We start from the raw sequence: 13,163 nt of genomic DNA, 5'->3' as shown, positions 1-13,163 counted from the left end.
ATCATAAATATTCCATATTTTTAAAGAGGACAGAGCTACAAACTTTTCATCCCCTAACATTTGCTGGCTGCCTGTGTGTCATTTAGCTCATGATTGTTAACACTGTATCCTTGCCGTCCCGAGTGAATCCCATTTAAAATGTCTCCTGCTCGGCTGGGCTGCAAATCACCCTGTTTACAATCTCACACCAACACTCACATCAATTAACTGCCTATTGATTTCCCCGCCCGGGACATTACAATATTGCAGACCCCTTTTTTCCCTCTCCCAGCAGTTTCAGGTTTAGTCCACATCATTTCTCTAGCTTTTCAGCCGTCTGTGCGCGCACCCACTCTTACACACACTTCCACACGGTAACTTCCCCCTATAAAAGTAATTTGCTCATTTTTAGTCACAATTATATTTACCTGAGAAGCACTTGTACTCGCCTTCCAGGCCGGATTTTAAGAAATATTATTGTTTTACATATTTTGACATAACTCATCAATAAGGGTGATCACTGCAGCGGCCATCAGAAGTATTTGATTTCCCTCGTTCTTTGCCTTTTTTCATGAATAAGTAAATAGTAAGGCTAGTCGAAACTAAAAGATAGCTGACACAAGAGAGGAGCGGATCCATCTAGCCTGCAGCCGCTCTTTAAATATTCAGTGAAAAATAATGGCATCTGAGGCATCACCTATAGTAACGTTATTATCTTCATTTCTCAAAATCAGCTCGACTGAGAGCTTCGTTTATCTTTTTCGTGTAATAAATCTGCTCGACTCAGCGCTCACATGAGACTCCCCCGGGACCTCTTGCCCTCTAAAAACATCCCCAGCGAAGGTGCACTTCTGTAAGTGCATTAATAATAATAATAATAATAATATAATAATAATAATAATAATAATAATAATATAATAATAATAATAATAAGAGAGCAACTGCTTTCTTCTTTTTTGCTGAGATTTGAAGCATTTCATTGTTTATAAATTTGCTCTGATTTAAATAAAATGATCCTTTGAATGAGTTAGCAAACATCCCAGTTTGGGATCAATAAATTATATCTATCTTTCTGTACAACAAAACACTTTCACAATATTTGACATGCGATTGCAGAGGCTTGTTTTTTTCCAATTTAACCGAATAACGTCATTAACGAATTGAGACGTTCCAAAACTTTAATTGATGTTGACATTATAATACGCTGATACGTCCTCGAGCAGGCGTTTTAAAAAAATTAAAAAACTGAAATTAATAGACGGATTTTTCCTTGTCCGGGTAAAAAGACTTGTCTCTGTTGTCTTTAGCAGTGATCATCCCAGCGCGCACAAGGCGTTTGGGTCTGCTGCTGCGCGCAACCAGAAAGAACGAGAGAGAGAGGAGAGAGAGAGAGAGAGAGAGAGAGAGAGAGAGAGAGAGAGAGAGAGAGAGAGAGAGAGAGAGAGAGAGAGCACGTTGAGTCGAGGGAGGAGGTGGGGATGAATGGCATCCTGACTGAATAGCCCTGTGACCAATCAGGTGGTCGGTGGGCCGGGCTCCGCGTTCGTCCCACCGCTACACGGGCCCTCAAAGTTTGTTTATTCGCGGAATGCTGTGTGTGATGAAAACGTGTTACTTAGTAATCCCCCTCTTCGACTACTAAAAATCAAATGAAACAGTTTTGGACGTAAGAGCACTCTGTGGACTTTTGGGGACGCGTTGCGGTGCCATTTACGCATGGGACACGCTCACGGCGCACCGGGAGCCGCGAGTGAAACTCTAAAGAGACTAGGTGTCGGTGATCGGCGCAACAAGAGCCAAATTACAGCGCTCTCAATACAAGAGCGGAGGACGGACTGCGGCTGGACAGAAGAGAAAGTTGTTGGGAGATCGCGGAGGTTTGAGCTGCGATCGTCCGGTCACTCAACATCTATGTTGGAGGAAAATTAAAGCGGAGGAAACCTGCCGGCGCTGCTTGATCATTGTGAAAGATTGAACTCTAGTGTCGCAGCCGCTGACATTCCCCTGTAGTCAAGATAAACTGTGACTTGACTAACAGAAGGGGTTAAACCATATCTAAAGGGAGTTTGGAAAACCCAGCCTTTCTTCCCATACGGATCAACTCATTGGGTAGGAGCTGAGAGAGAGACAAGAGTCCCCAGCAAATCAGGAGCTAATTGATTAAAGAGACTTCGTTTGAATAGGAGGGGGGCTGGCGAATTGCCAATCGCCTTTCAAAGAACCCCCCTCCTCCTCCTCCTCCCTCGTATGATTAATCACAGAGCATTATTGATAATCATAACGGGGCACATGCGCGGTGGATGGGCTCGATTTACGTAATTTTTGAGAAGGTTTTGTAGTCATTTTTTTATTCTTTGCCTGCTGATGTGCCAGCCAGCATGTCGCGGAGGAAACAAGCGAAGCCGCAACACTTCCAATCCGACCCTCATCTGCCCTTATCGGAACACAATGGTGAGTCAAACCGATCTCTTGTTTATCAAGGAGCCCCGAATATCAGACGTTTTGGGCTGTTTTGTCGCTTCCGTGTGTCTGGATCAACAACACCTAATAGCAGTGTCATTTGGACTTTATTTCAAAACTTTCTTTTCCGGCGTTTTGGTGATACAATTTTGTAACTTTTCACAGATTCAAACGTTCCACGTTTACTTAAATTTGTGCCCAATAGAATTTAAAACAGTTTAGGTTTTGTTGGTTTTTTTTTTTTCTAACTTTATATTTCGTAAAGGTAACTACTAAAATCGGTAGCTGGGTAAATGAAATACTGGTCTCATTATTAATGTGTTGTAAAAAAAAAAGTTTTTTAAAAAACTTTTTCCGTAGATAATATTAGATTCAAACGTTGTTTAAAGCAACTTTTTCCCTCTTTTGAAGCGAGCAAACGTCGTGCTTTTTGGTTCTTCTGTGCGCCCTCTGGTCGAGCTCGGTGCGCCGAGATGGATCACCGAGCCGGGACACTTAACTGTGCCTCGGTGCCGGAGCCGTCCGTGTCGGACATAGAAGTGTTCATGTCCAGCTCTGCAAATCGGACATATTGCACCCCCACCCAATAAATAAATAAAAATTATTAGTCTAAACAACCGTTCCCCGGTTTGGAAACTAATGTTTCTTCTCGGTGGGAAAAGTTGGATGAAAGGAAGACAAAGTGGTGTAACGATCGTTCATCCCTCCCAGACACCGAACACATCCTCTCTGCCTCGGCTGCTCGTCCGTGACTTTCTGTTGAATCGGCAGAACAAAAACTAATTTCTCACTGACTCGCATAGAGGTCTAGTTTCTTTTGAAAAACGTACGAAATTATTTTATCATTTTCTTCTTTAAATGAACCGTTTTAATACAACACAGTTCGCTTTTACTTTTGAGCTTTTAGAACCGCTGACACTCGCAAAAACATTTTGTTAAAATGTTCTTTAATTACCAAAAAGGAAGTGAAGGATGTTGTTGTCGGTATTGTCAGTATTATGTTGGTAAAAAATAAAGACGTCCAAGGTTTCACAGACTACTTGATCTGAATTTAAATCTGATGTAACGTCGTTTTACTGAAGAAATCCACCAAAAACCGAAGCACGTAATGTGATGTGTTGGTAGGACGTAAATGTTGGTTGTAGAAGGACTTTGCGTGTAACGTGTATTTTCTTGATGACCGACTTTTGGACTTCCCAACCCATTAGTCAATACCAGGAAAATAAATAGCGTGTGTTTATTTTTCTGGAGAAACAAAAACGAGCATTTGATGTAAAATAAGGCTTATCTTTGGTCCTGCAGTTTGATCGAATTTAGCTCTATTTTTTAAAAAATATTCTACTCCATCAATAACTAAAACAAAATCTTTATACATGTTTTTATTCGGTTGCATTGGTCTGACCTGTTGAACAAGGCCTCTAAATTGAATAAATGCAGTCTTCTTAAAGCCATTTTGTTTGTTAGCCTCCTGCAATAAACAAAAACACAAAAAGGTGCAGGTAATTTGAATTAAACACATCTCAGAAGGATGTCATAGAATTGCATTTGTGCATTTGTGGTCGAATTGACATGATTTTAAGAACCATCTCCCATCTCTCTTTTTTCATTTTCCTGTATTTTCCATTAATCTTATCAAGCAAATGAAGAGATGCTTTTACCAGCAGTGCTGGCCTGCAGGGGACAAACTTTCTCTGTCATGCAGCCTTAGAATGTCCTTTTCTGGATCTGGATGATGTTTCTTCAGCGGAGGCGGTGTGATAGAGCTGTGCAAGCTGGACGCGGAGAAAAAAAGAGAATCGTTGTATTTGTAGTTGCAAATGGGTGATGCAGGGGGCCGTGGCTCCTGGGAGGTCGGAGTGAGAGCCCCAGAGGGTGGGATGTTGAGCTGTTTTAACCTTTGCAAGTGTCCCTCTGAGCAGAGGTGAAGAGAGTTCAGGACTCAGTGTGTTTCCCTCTGCCTCGCCAGTGACCCTAGTGATCAGAGCTGCAGACGGCCCAGCAAGGCCTCCGCTTTTTTATTTAAGTGTGAGCATGAGGCCTTATCAATGTTCTGTCCATCCCCTTTGCCCTATCTGCATGGCCCCCCTAGAGGCCAGATTGGCAGGGCAGCACCCCTTTGTCCCGTTGTTCCAATGCAAACAGACAGTGCGTTCGCTTGTCCTGTTGCCAGTGTTTGTGCGTTGTGAGTCAAGGTGTAGCCTGAAGGACTTGTTTTGGCTTTTCCGCCCTCCCCTTAAGCTTTAAGCATGTCACCAGGGCCGAGCTTCTTCAACTGGACTTTTGTTCTGGACCAAGGCACGTTAGTGGAACCCCATCTAGTGCTCAGTGGGATGAGACCTGTGGGCTGGAGACGATGAGAGCAGAAAGGCTCCTGAAGTTACAAGTGTCAAGAGGCTAACAGAGGGCCCCTGCGAAAAAATAATGTAGGCTCTATCAAAGCTCTCAACTGTTTTTGACTAACCCTCACTTTCCTGTCTTTCATATTCAGACTTTGTTTCGCTGTTTTCTGTCTCTTCTGCTGCCCTTTAACCTTCAGCATCACTTACAATGTGCTTTTAATAAAGATGGATGTTTTAGGGACTCCATCTTTATTCCTGCTTGACTTCATCTTAATTTTAATTCTGAGTTAATCCTTGCCATTTTGGGAATTAATCCTCATACTGCGATCTGCCCTGTTTGCTGTACCAGTCTTACGTGAAGAGTGGATTTGTGGTCATGTATTGGTTTAATCCTTTTTTGTAACTGTTCTGCTTAAAACATACTTTTGTGTGATTTAAAACAGCAAATGTTGAGTCATTGGTCACTTCTGATAATCAGGAACTATTTTGTTTCCAAACATAAGAGTTAGTGAAAAACAGGCAGAAGCGCGTTGAACTGCACATTTTTATTCAATTTAATCTCCATAATCATCACAAGGCAAATGTCGAGAGTAGCTGAAGTTTGTTCATTTTTTTTAATTATTTATTTTAAAACTCTGTCCTATTTTTTGGAAAGAAATTACCAACAGGAACGAACACTTTTCTTCTTTTTTCTATTTTTAAAATTCAGGATAAATAAATAGAATATATTTAAAAATAAATAGAATTCCCTTTGCTAATTTCTGTGTTAAATGTGTTTATTTAATCCACACATTTCTCACACGATGAATCAACCTCCCCCCCCCCCCCCCTCCAAATTAGGGCTTTCAGCAGACGGGTGAGTAGAAGGGGGAGTTTAACATGAAAAGTTATCATTAAAGTTGAAGCTTCCCTGTTTGCATGGTTTGGTGGTGTGAGGGCCAGGGTTTACTGTCATGGCAACTTTGTGTTATCTGATGTCTCTGAGCAGAGAAACATTGAGGGAGATAATCCCTGAATTAAACAGGATCTGCTTTGAGTCGAATGAGATGAGCAGGGCCAGGCTGTGCCGACGATCCCCGCCGCTCCCATGCTGCGCGAACAATGGGAAGGCATCCTGTCTCTCTGTGGGGCAGGGCTGCCCTTCTCTGGGTTTCATTTGCAAATGAATTCTTGGCCATGATGAAAGTGTGGAAGGGCCATAGCCACAATGAAAGACATTCATAGAAAAATGCAATTTGTAAACCAACTTGTATGTTAAACAGCGAGATTTTACTGAGACAAAGACAAAGAATTCAGAAAGTTCGGAGCCCAGCAGTGGCTCTGGGGGCCGCGGCTTGTCCGCACCTCTCCGCTTGCTTAACTCTTTCAGTTTGCTGGACTGCAGAATTAAAAAATAAGTAAATAACTATGCAGTTTTACTTTTCAAAGGACATTGAGTTTTTTAACATCAGTTGGCTGCATCAGCACTGGATGTGAAGTTTTTGATGCGTGAATTGTGATGTAAAACAATAAATATGTGCTTTAAATAGTTTGCTAAGTTTTTACACACACACACACACACACACACACACACACACACACACACACACATATATATATATACACTTACTTTTCACCACAATAAGTTCTTTGTAAAGGCATTGTTATTCACTTGCCGGCAACCTTCTTGAAATTATGTAAGAAAAGTATCACTATTTACTTTGGAAAATTCCCAGTTTACATTTCTTACTCCCATTTTTCTTTTTATTTATTTATTTGTTTTTCCTGTGAACAAGTTGCCTTTACGGCACAGTTGAAAGCCAACATGTCGAGGGCTGCAGCGCCTATGTGTCTCTTTGTGGCTGCAGCATTAGTGGATATGAATTAGTTTAGTCACATAGATAACCTGTCCAAGATGTCCATATTCGGCTGAAAATGAGCAAAGTTGACAGCAAATTGAAAGTCTAATAAGTCCTTCAAATGCCTGGTTTGCGCCAAGTGGACAAGTAGACTTTGAAAGGCATGGAATATAGGAAATCAATGCCTTTCTATGAAATTTCATTAAGGCCCAGTGTCCGAGCTCTGCTCTATTCTATATTATGATGGATTATCTGAGGAAAATGATTGCCTTTGGTTGTGTTGATGAAACCCAGATGTGCATCTTCAAAGATCACGTTTAAGCAATATTTGAGTAGTTCCAATTGATTTTTTCCCCTGACTTATCTTGTATCAGAGGCCACAGAACTAAATGAGGCTTTTTTTCTCATTTTTGTTAGCGTATTGCTGCTTTTCAATCATTGTTTTTGTGAACGCATCAGGGAGGATAAGTGTAAACCTGATTAATTTAAGATTAAAAAGAGTGGAATTTGTGGAGATAAGGCGGCTTCTTCAGCTGCAAAACATTTCTAATCACTAATCCCCTGTTTCCTCTTTTTTCAGGGGACGCAGAACTTTGCTCTGAGAACCCTCCTTGCAAGGAGTCAGACGTTCATGTCTGTAGCAGATGTTGCGCTGAATTCTTTGAACTATCAGATCTTGAGGAGCACCAGAAGAATTGCACTAAGAATCAGCTAGTTCTTATCGTGAATGAAAATCCCACTTCCCCCACTGGAACTTTCTCACCGGGGTCTCCCCACCATAATCCAGATGACCTAATAAATAACACGGCTAATAACATTGATCAAACAGAGTGTAGCGACCTTCTGGAACCAAGCAGTCTTGACAAAGAAGAGTCCATGGATGTGGATATTTCTGGTATGAGTAGTGGTCATGAGGAGGAAAGTAGCCATATAGAGAGTGGGAGCCCCATCAATGCCTCCAGTGGTCATGGCGGCAGGAGCACCGGCCCTGCAGTAGGTACCTCAGCTGTCTCTATCCCTCTACCTCAGCTGAGTAGCCTGGCTGAACTGGGAAACTTCTCCATGATTAACAGCAATGTTATAATTGAAAATCTTCAGAGCACCAAAGTGGCTGTGGCCCAGTTCTCCCAAGAGGCCCGTTCCACTGGGGGCACCAGAGTGGCAGTTCCAGCTCTGATGGAGCAGCTCCTAGCCCTTCAACAGCAGCAGATCCATCAGTTGCAACTTATTGAGCAAATACGTCATCAGATATTGCTACTGGCTTCCCAGTCCCCAGAAATGCAGGTACCCCCAAATTCTGCTCCAGGCACAATGGGGCCTGCAGCCAGCCCACTGGCCACACTCAGCTCACATCTCTCCCAACAGCTGGCTGCAGCCGCAGGCCTAGCACAGAACCTCGCTAGCCAGTCAGCAAGTATTAGCAGCCTAAAGCAGCTGGCTGCAGCGGCACAGCTACCTCAGTCCAACTCAAGCAGCAGTGAGACATCTCAGAGCATTAGCACACTGGGGCCATCGACAGTCAATGCCCAGTCTGAAAAGAGGACCAATCATATGAGTAACCTCCACTCTCAGCTCAGCAGCTCCTCGCTAGCTAAGTCATCCACACCTGCATTTGAAATGCGTAGCTTGTTGAGCTCTGCCGTGAATCCCCTTCTACCTCAGCCCCCATCTGGAAACTCCATGTTTTCCAGCTCTCTGCCCAGCATCGGCACCACAGTCGAGGACCTCAACTCTTTAGCAGCATTGGCCCAGCGGACAAAAAGTAAGCCACCTAATGTTACATCATTTGAACATAAGAGCACCTCTGACGATGCATTCTTTAAGCATAAGTGCAGGTTTTGTGGCAAGGTCTTTGGGAGCGACAGTGCCTTGCAAATCCACCTGCGCTCTCACACTGGTGAAAGACCATACAAGTGTAATATCTGTGGCAACCGCTTCTCCACTCGTGGAAATCTGAAGGTGCATTTCCAGCGTCATAAAGAAAAATATCCACACATCCAGATGAATCCCTACCCAGTTCCTGAGCATTTGGACAACATACCAACAAGCACTGGCATTCCATATGGCATGTCTGTTCCTCCTGAGAAACCTGTCACCAGTTGGCTGGACAGCAAACCAGTTTTGCCCACTCTGACCTCTTCGGTTGGCATGCTGTTGCCACCAACCATGCCAAGCCTGCCGCATTTCATCAAAAAGGAGGATCATTCAGTTGCCATAACAAACCCTTCTGTCACTGCAAAGAGTGACTCGGGTGCTGCCGAGTCTTCAGCTAAAGGTAATGAAGGCATGTCTGAAGAGGGTGAGAGTGCAACTCTGCCTACCTCAAATGGGAGAATTGAAGAAGGTAGCCAATCCTCATGCTTAGTGACAAATGTGAGCTCTGCTTCAGAGAGAATTGCTGAATACACAACATCTAACAGCCCACCCATGATGACCAATCCACTCATGCCGCTTATGTCTGATCAATTCAAGGCTAAATTTCCCTTTGGAGGCATCCTGGATCCTCTCCAAGGGTCAGAAACGTCCAAACTTCAGCAGCTTGTTGAGAACATTGACAGGAAGGTGACAGACCCAAATGAATGTGTCATTTGTCACCGGGTGCTGAGCTGCCAAAGTGCTTTGAAAATGCACTATCGTACTCACACGGGGGAAAGGCCATTTAAATGTAAAATCTGTGGCAGGGCCTTCACCACCAAGGGAAATCTCAAGACTCACTACAGTGTGCACAGAGCGATGCCTCCTCTTAGAGTCCAACACTCCTGCCCTATTTGTCAAAAGAAGTTCACAAATGCTGTCGTTTTACAGCAACACATCCGCATGCACATGGGTGGGCACATCCCCAACACCCCTCTGCCAGATAGTTACCCAGAATCCATGACCTCGGACACTGGCTCATTCGAGGAGAGAAACTTTGACGATCTAGAGAACTTGTCTGATGATAATATGGAAGGAATGGATGAGGGCCCAGATAGTAGTGTGCCTGACACACCCAGGTCAGCTGATGCCTCTCATGACAGTCTATGTAACTCACCATCTCCTGCCAGAATAGTTTGCCAGGAGGGACAAGAGAAAAGTGACCAAGAAATTGCACACATTTACGAGACACGGGAGCTGCAAGTGAAGGCTATGGTGAATGGTTTGGTTGAGGGTGATTGCCTCACCAATGATTCCTCATCTCTTGGAGGGGATGTTGAAAGCCAAAGCGCCGGGAGTCCAGCTGTGTCAGAATCTACCTCCTCCATGCAGGCGCCATCCCCTATCAACTTGCTACCGCAACCACATAAATCTCCCACCCTCGAAGAAAGGCACCAGAGGGCCTTATCGTTTGAGCACACCAGTACCAGTCTGTTGCACCCCTCTCACCCATCCAGCATAGGAGCCCTGGACCTGACATCTGTCAATCCCTCTAAAGAACCAATGGGCGCATTGTTTGCATTCCGTGAGCGAAGCACCATCAAGAATACATCATGTGAAATCTGTGGGAAGACTTTTGCTTGTCAGAGTGCCTTGGATATTCACTATCGAAGCCATACCAAAGAGCGACCGTTCATATGCACGGCCTGCAACAGAGGTTTCTCCACTAAGGGCAATCTGAAGCAACACATGCTGACCCATCAAATGAGAGATCTGCCTTCCCAGCTCTTTGAACCCTCAAATGCAAGCCTCTCCTCCAGTCCAGCACCTTCCCTGATCTCTGTGGGCTCTCTTAGCAAATCAGAGATCAACGGCTTCCTCCATGCCTCCCATCAAGAGATCAAAGACACACCTCCAAGCCTGGTCACTTCATCTGCCTCTACATCCCCAGTGCTCTCGGGTGCGCCGACACGCAGGACACCGAAGCAACACTTCTGCAATGCCTGTGGGAAGTGCTTCTCATCTGCCAGTGCTCTACAGATCCACGAGAGAACCCACACAGGGGAAAAACCTTTTGCCTGCAGTATCTGTGGTCGGGCATTCACCACCAAAGGAAACCTCAAGGTAAATGTTGTAACGTCAGAAAACTGTCACATGAGCAAACGAGTCACTGAGAGGCCCTGGAGTCATATCTTTTATATCTGGGTGGGTGGGGGAGCCTTTTGGAATAATGGCACAATCACACAAGATTGTTGTGGGCTAATGTTTGAAGAAGAAAATAATACAGAGTTGTTATTTGCCATAAATCATTCTGCACTTGATCAAATTGGAATATTTTCAAAATTGCTTTACTTGATGTCCGTTTCCTGTGACCACAAAATACAGTCTGTTACTAAGAAATTCAGCCTCTCCAGTAATACTGTTGCCTAGCAGTCTGAAGTATAGAAAAGTCTGAAATAAACATACATGAAAGTATTTTCAACTTTTATCATGGGAAAGAAATCTTAGAAAATGTCTTGGCCGAAGTGGAATGTCACATGCAATCCCAGCCAGCTGAATGAAAGTGGACAGTGCAATTCTATCCAGAGCCTTGTGCTCCTCTTGTGAGATGAGCAAATTTAGGTTTAGATTAAACAGCATGTGTCAGTCCTGCCAAAATAGGATGTTTACGCCATGCCGGTACTTCTCACGGCACAGGCAGCTTACTGGTGTGCAGTACACAGGGTGTGAAGCTATTTTAATTTGGAGTCAAGCATTATTTTTTTTTTTTCCATTGCATCATCTCATGTGCAGCTCTTGTGGGCAAATTTGTAAACATCACCAATTTCTACCCCTTTCATTGCTCTGTCTCTCCTCCTCTCTCTCTCTCTCTCTCTCTCTCTCTCTGTCTCACTCTATCTGTAGGTTCATATGGGCACACACATGTGGAACAGTGCCCCTGCCAGACGTGGCCGCAGGCTGTCCGTAGACGGACCAATGGCCTTCCTTGGCACCAATCCAGTCAAATTCCCAGAGATCTTCCACAAGGACTTAACATCGAGAGCAAGCAACGGGGACCCATCCAGTTTCTGGAACCAGTACGGTGCGGCGTTCTCCAATGGCCTGGCAATGAAGACAAATGAAATCTCCGTCATCCAGAACGGAGGCATGCCACCCATCTCTGGCAGTGTGGGAAATGGAGGAAGCTCTCCTATCGGCGGCCTCACCGGCAGCCTAGACAAGCTTCACAGCATGGAGCCCAACGCCGCCCTAGCTGGTTTGGAGAAAATGGCCAACTCGGAGAATGGGGCCCACTTCCGCTTCACACGTTTCATGGAGGACAACAAAGAAATAGTCACCAGTTAAAACATATGTGCCCCGTTGTGCTCTGACTCATGACGACGCCTGATGGCATGTTATAAACAAACTGTATGTAGACACACAAAAGAAGAGAAAGAGACTTTGAACAAGACAGGGCCAAAGTGGTGAACTGCTTTGCGCATCTTAAAATCTTTACGGACTTATGTGTGAAGACAAATGGCTTTTTTGTACAATGTACATGTTATAGTTTTAAGGAGCTTATTTATTAGTGAGTATAACTTTGCTTGAAACCAAGTTGAAGCATTAACAGTTAGACTTTTGTTGGTTTGAAAGCCACAGTGAGTATGTATGGGTGCTTAAAATGTGCTTTGAAAAGTAGAAACTGGGTAGATAACCTTACTTTGGCATTAAGTTATTTTCTGTCTGTTGTAGCTATAACCAAACTGTTGATGTTCATGTGATGCGTTAACCCTGTAATAAGCAAACAGACGTGTTGTAAATAATGTACACTGATCTTTAGTAGATAGTCTAACATCTGTGTTCGCGCCCTTCTCCATTCATCTAAATGAAAACAGTGTAAGAGGGACTCTGTGTGGTAGTTCCTTTCTTTCCATTCCTATTTACCTTTTGTTTTATTTAAGACAAAAAATTGAAGTTTGCTACATTTCTAAGATCTTTAGTGTTAAACTATTATGTTACTGTTTTTCTGAATGAAGTATTTAGTTGCTTACTTTCATATTTTCCTCTTTGCCCTCCTTCCACTTTTGTTTTTGCTCGTACTTTATTATTATTGAAAGCAAGACAGAAGGGAGCACTCGGCCTGGCCTGTTTCCTGTTTTCTTGGAACCGAGACAGCCAATCAGATGAGCAGGAATCTCCTTTAGTTGTTGGATTTGCCGCTGGATTTCCACATTGCTGCTATCTCCCAGCATTCTTATTGACATTTGAGTACAAAGTTATGTGTTGAAGCTTCTGTAAATAGATTCAGATGTGGAAATACAAACTCCTTTGGAAGTAAATGTACATATACTGTACCTTCTACAAGAGAAGTCCATAATGGCCAGGGGACAAACTGATAGTGTTTTTATAAATATAAATATATATTGGGTTTGAAAACCTTCGGACTGTTACATGCACTTTCTTGGAAAGTTGGAAGATCTTTATGGGTCCAGTTTCTCTACACTTTAATACCTACTAACAACTAAGATACTGTAATTCTTTACTCTATTAATCAAATACATCAGTTTTCCAAAAGAATTATTGTGTTTGTCTGCATCATTCCTTCTTAAAAGCTCTCCAAAATGTCATCAAAAATCCATATTTTTTAAAGAAAATATTTATATATAGAAATCGAGCAGAAATAATAATAGAAAAGCCAGTATCTTTGATTAAA

The 13,163-nt window shown here is 43.3% G+C and overlaps 1 protein-coding gene and 1 long non-coding RNA gene across 3 annotated transcripts; one reads left to right on the top strand and one right to left on the bottom strand.

Moving 5' to 3' along the window:
* The first annotated feature begins 1,550 nt into the window (after nt 1–1,550).
* On the top strand, nt 1,551–13,027 carry sall1a (spalt-like transcription factor 1a). Of its 2 annotated transcripts, none has more exons than XM_057012411.1 (3): nt 1,551–2,430; nt 7,197–10,594; nt 11,375–13,027. In XM_057012411.1, exons 1-3 carry the CDS (start codon nt 2,358–2,360, stop codon nt 11,813–11,815), a joined length of 3,912 nt encoding a protein of 1,303 aa, XP_056868391.1. In that variant the 5' UTR covers nt 1,551–2,357; the 3' UTR covers nt 11,816–13,027. The 2 variants fall into 2 exon arrangements, with proteins under 2 accessions (XP_056868391.1, XP_056868398.1); XM_057012418.1 differs by lacking the exon at nt 1,551–2,430 and adding an exon at nt 4,678–4,862.
* On the bottom strand, nt 3,804–4,602 carry LOC130513645 (uncharacterized). Its single transcript, XR_008946793.1, has 2 exons — nt 4,098–4,602; nt 3,804–3,907 (listed from the first exon to the last, which is right to left on the bottom strand). It is a non-coding gene; the product is annotated as an uncharacterized LOC130513645 (long non-coding RNA).
* Nucleotides 13,028–13,163: the final 136 nt, after the last annotated feature.

This window comes from Takifugu flavidus, chromosome 2 (assembly GCF_003711565.1).
Source record: "Takifugu flavidus isolate HTHZ2018 chromosome 2, ASM371156v2, whole genome shotgun sequence".
NCBI lineage: Eukaryota > Metazoa > Chordata > Actinopteri > Tetraodontiformes > Tetraodontidae > Takifugu > Takifugu flavidus.
This window is presented reverse-complemented; position numbering and strand designations above follow the sequence as displayed.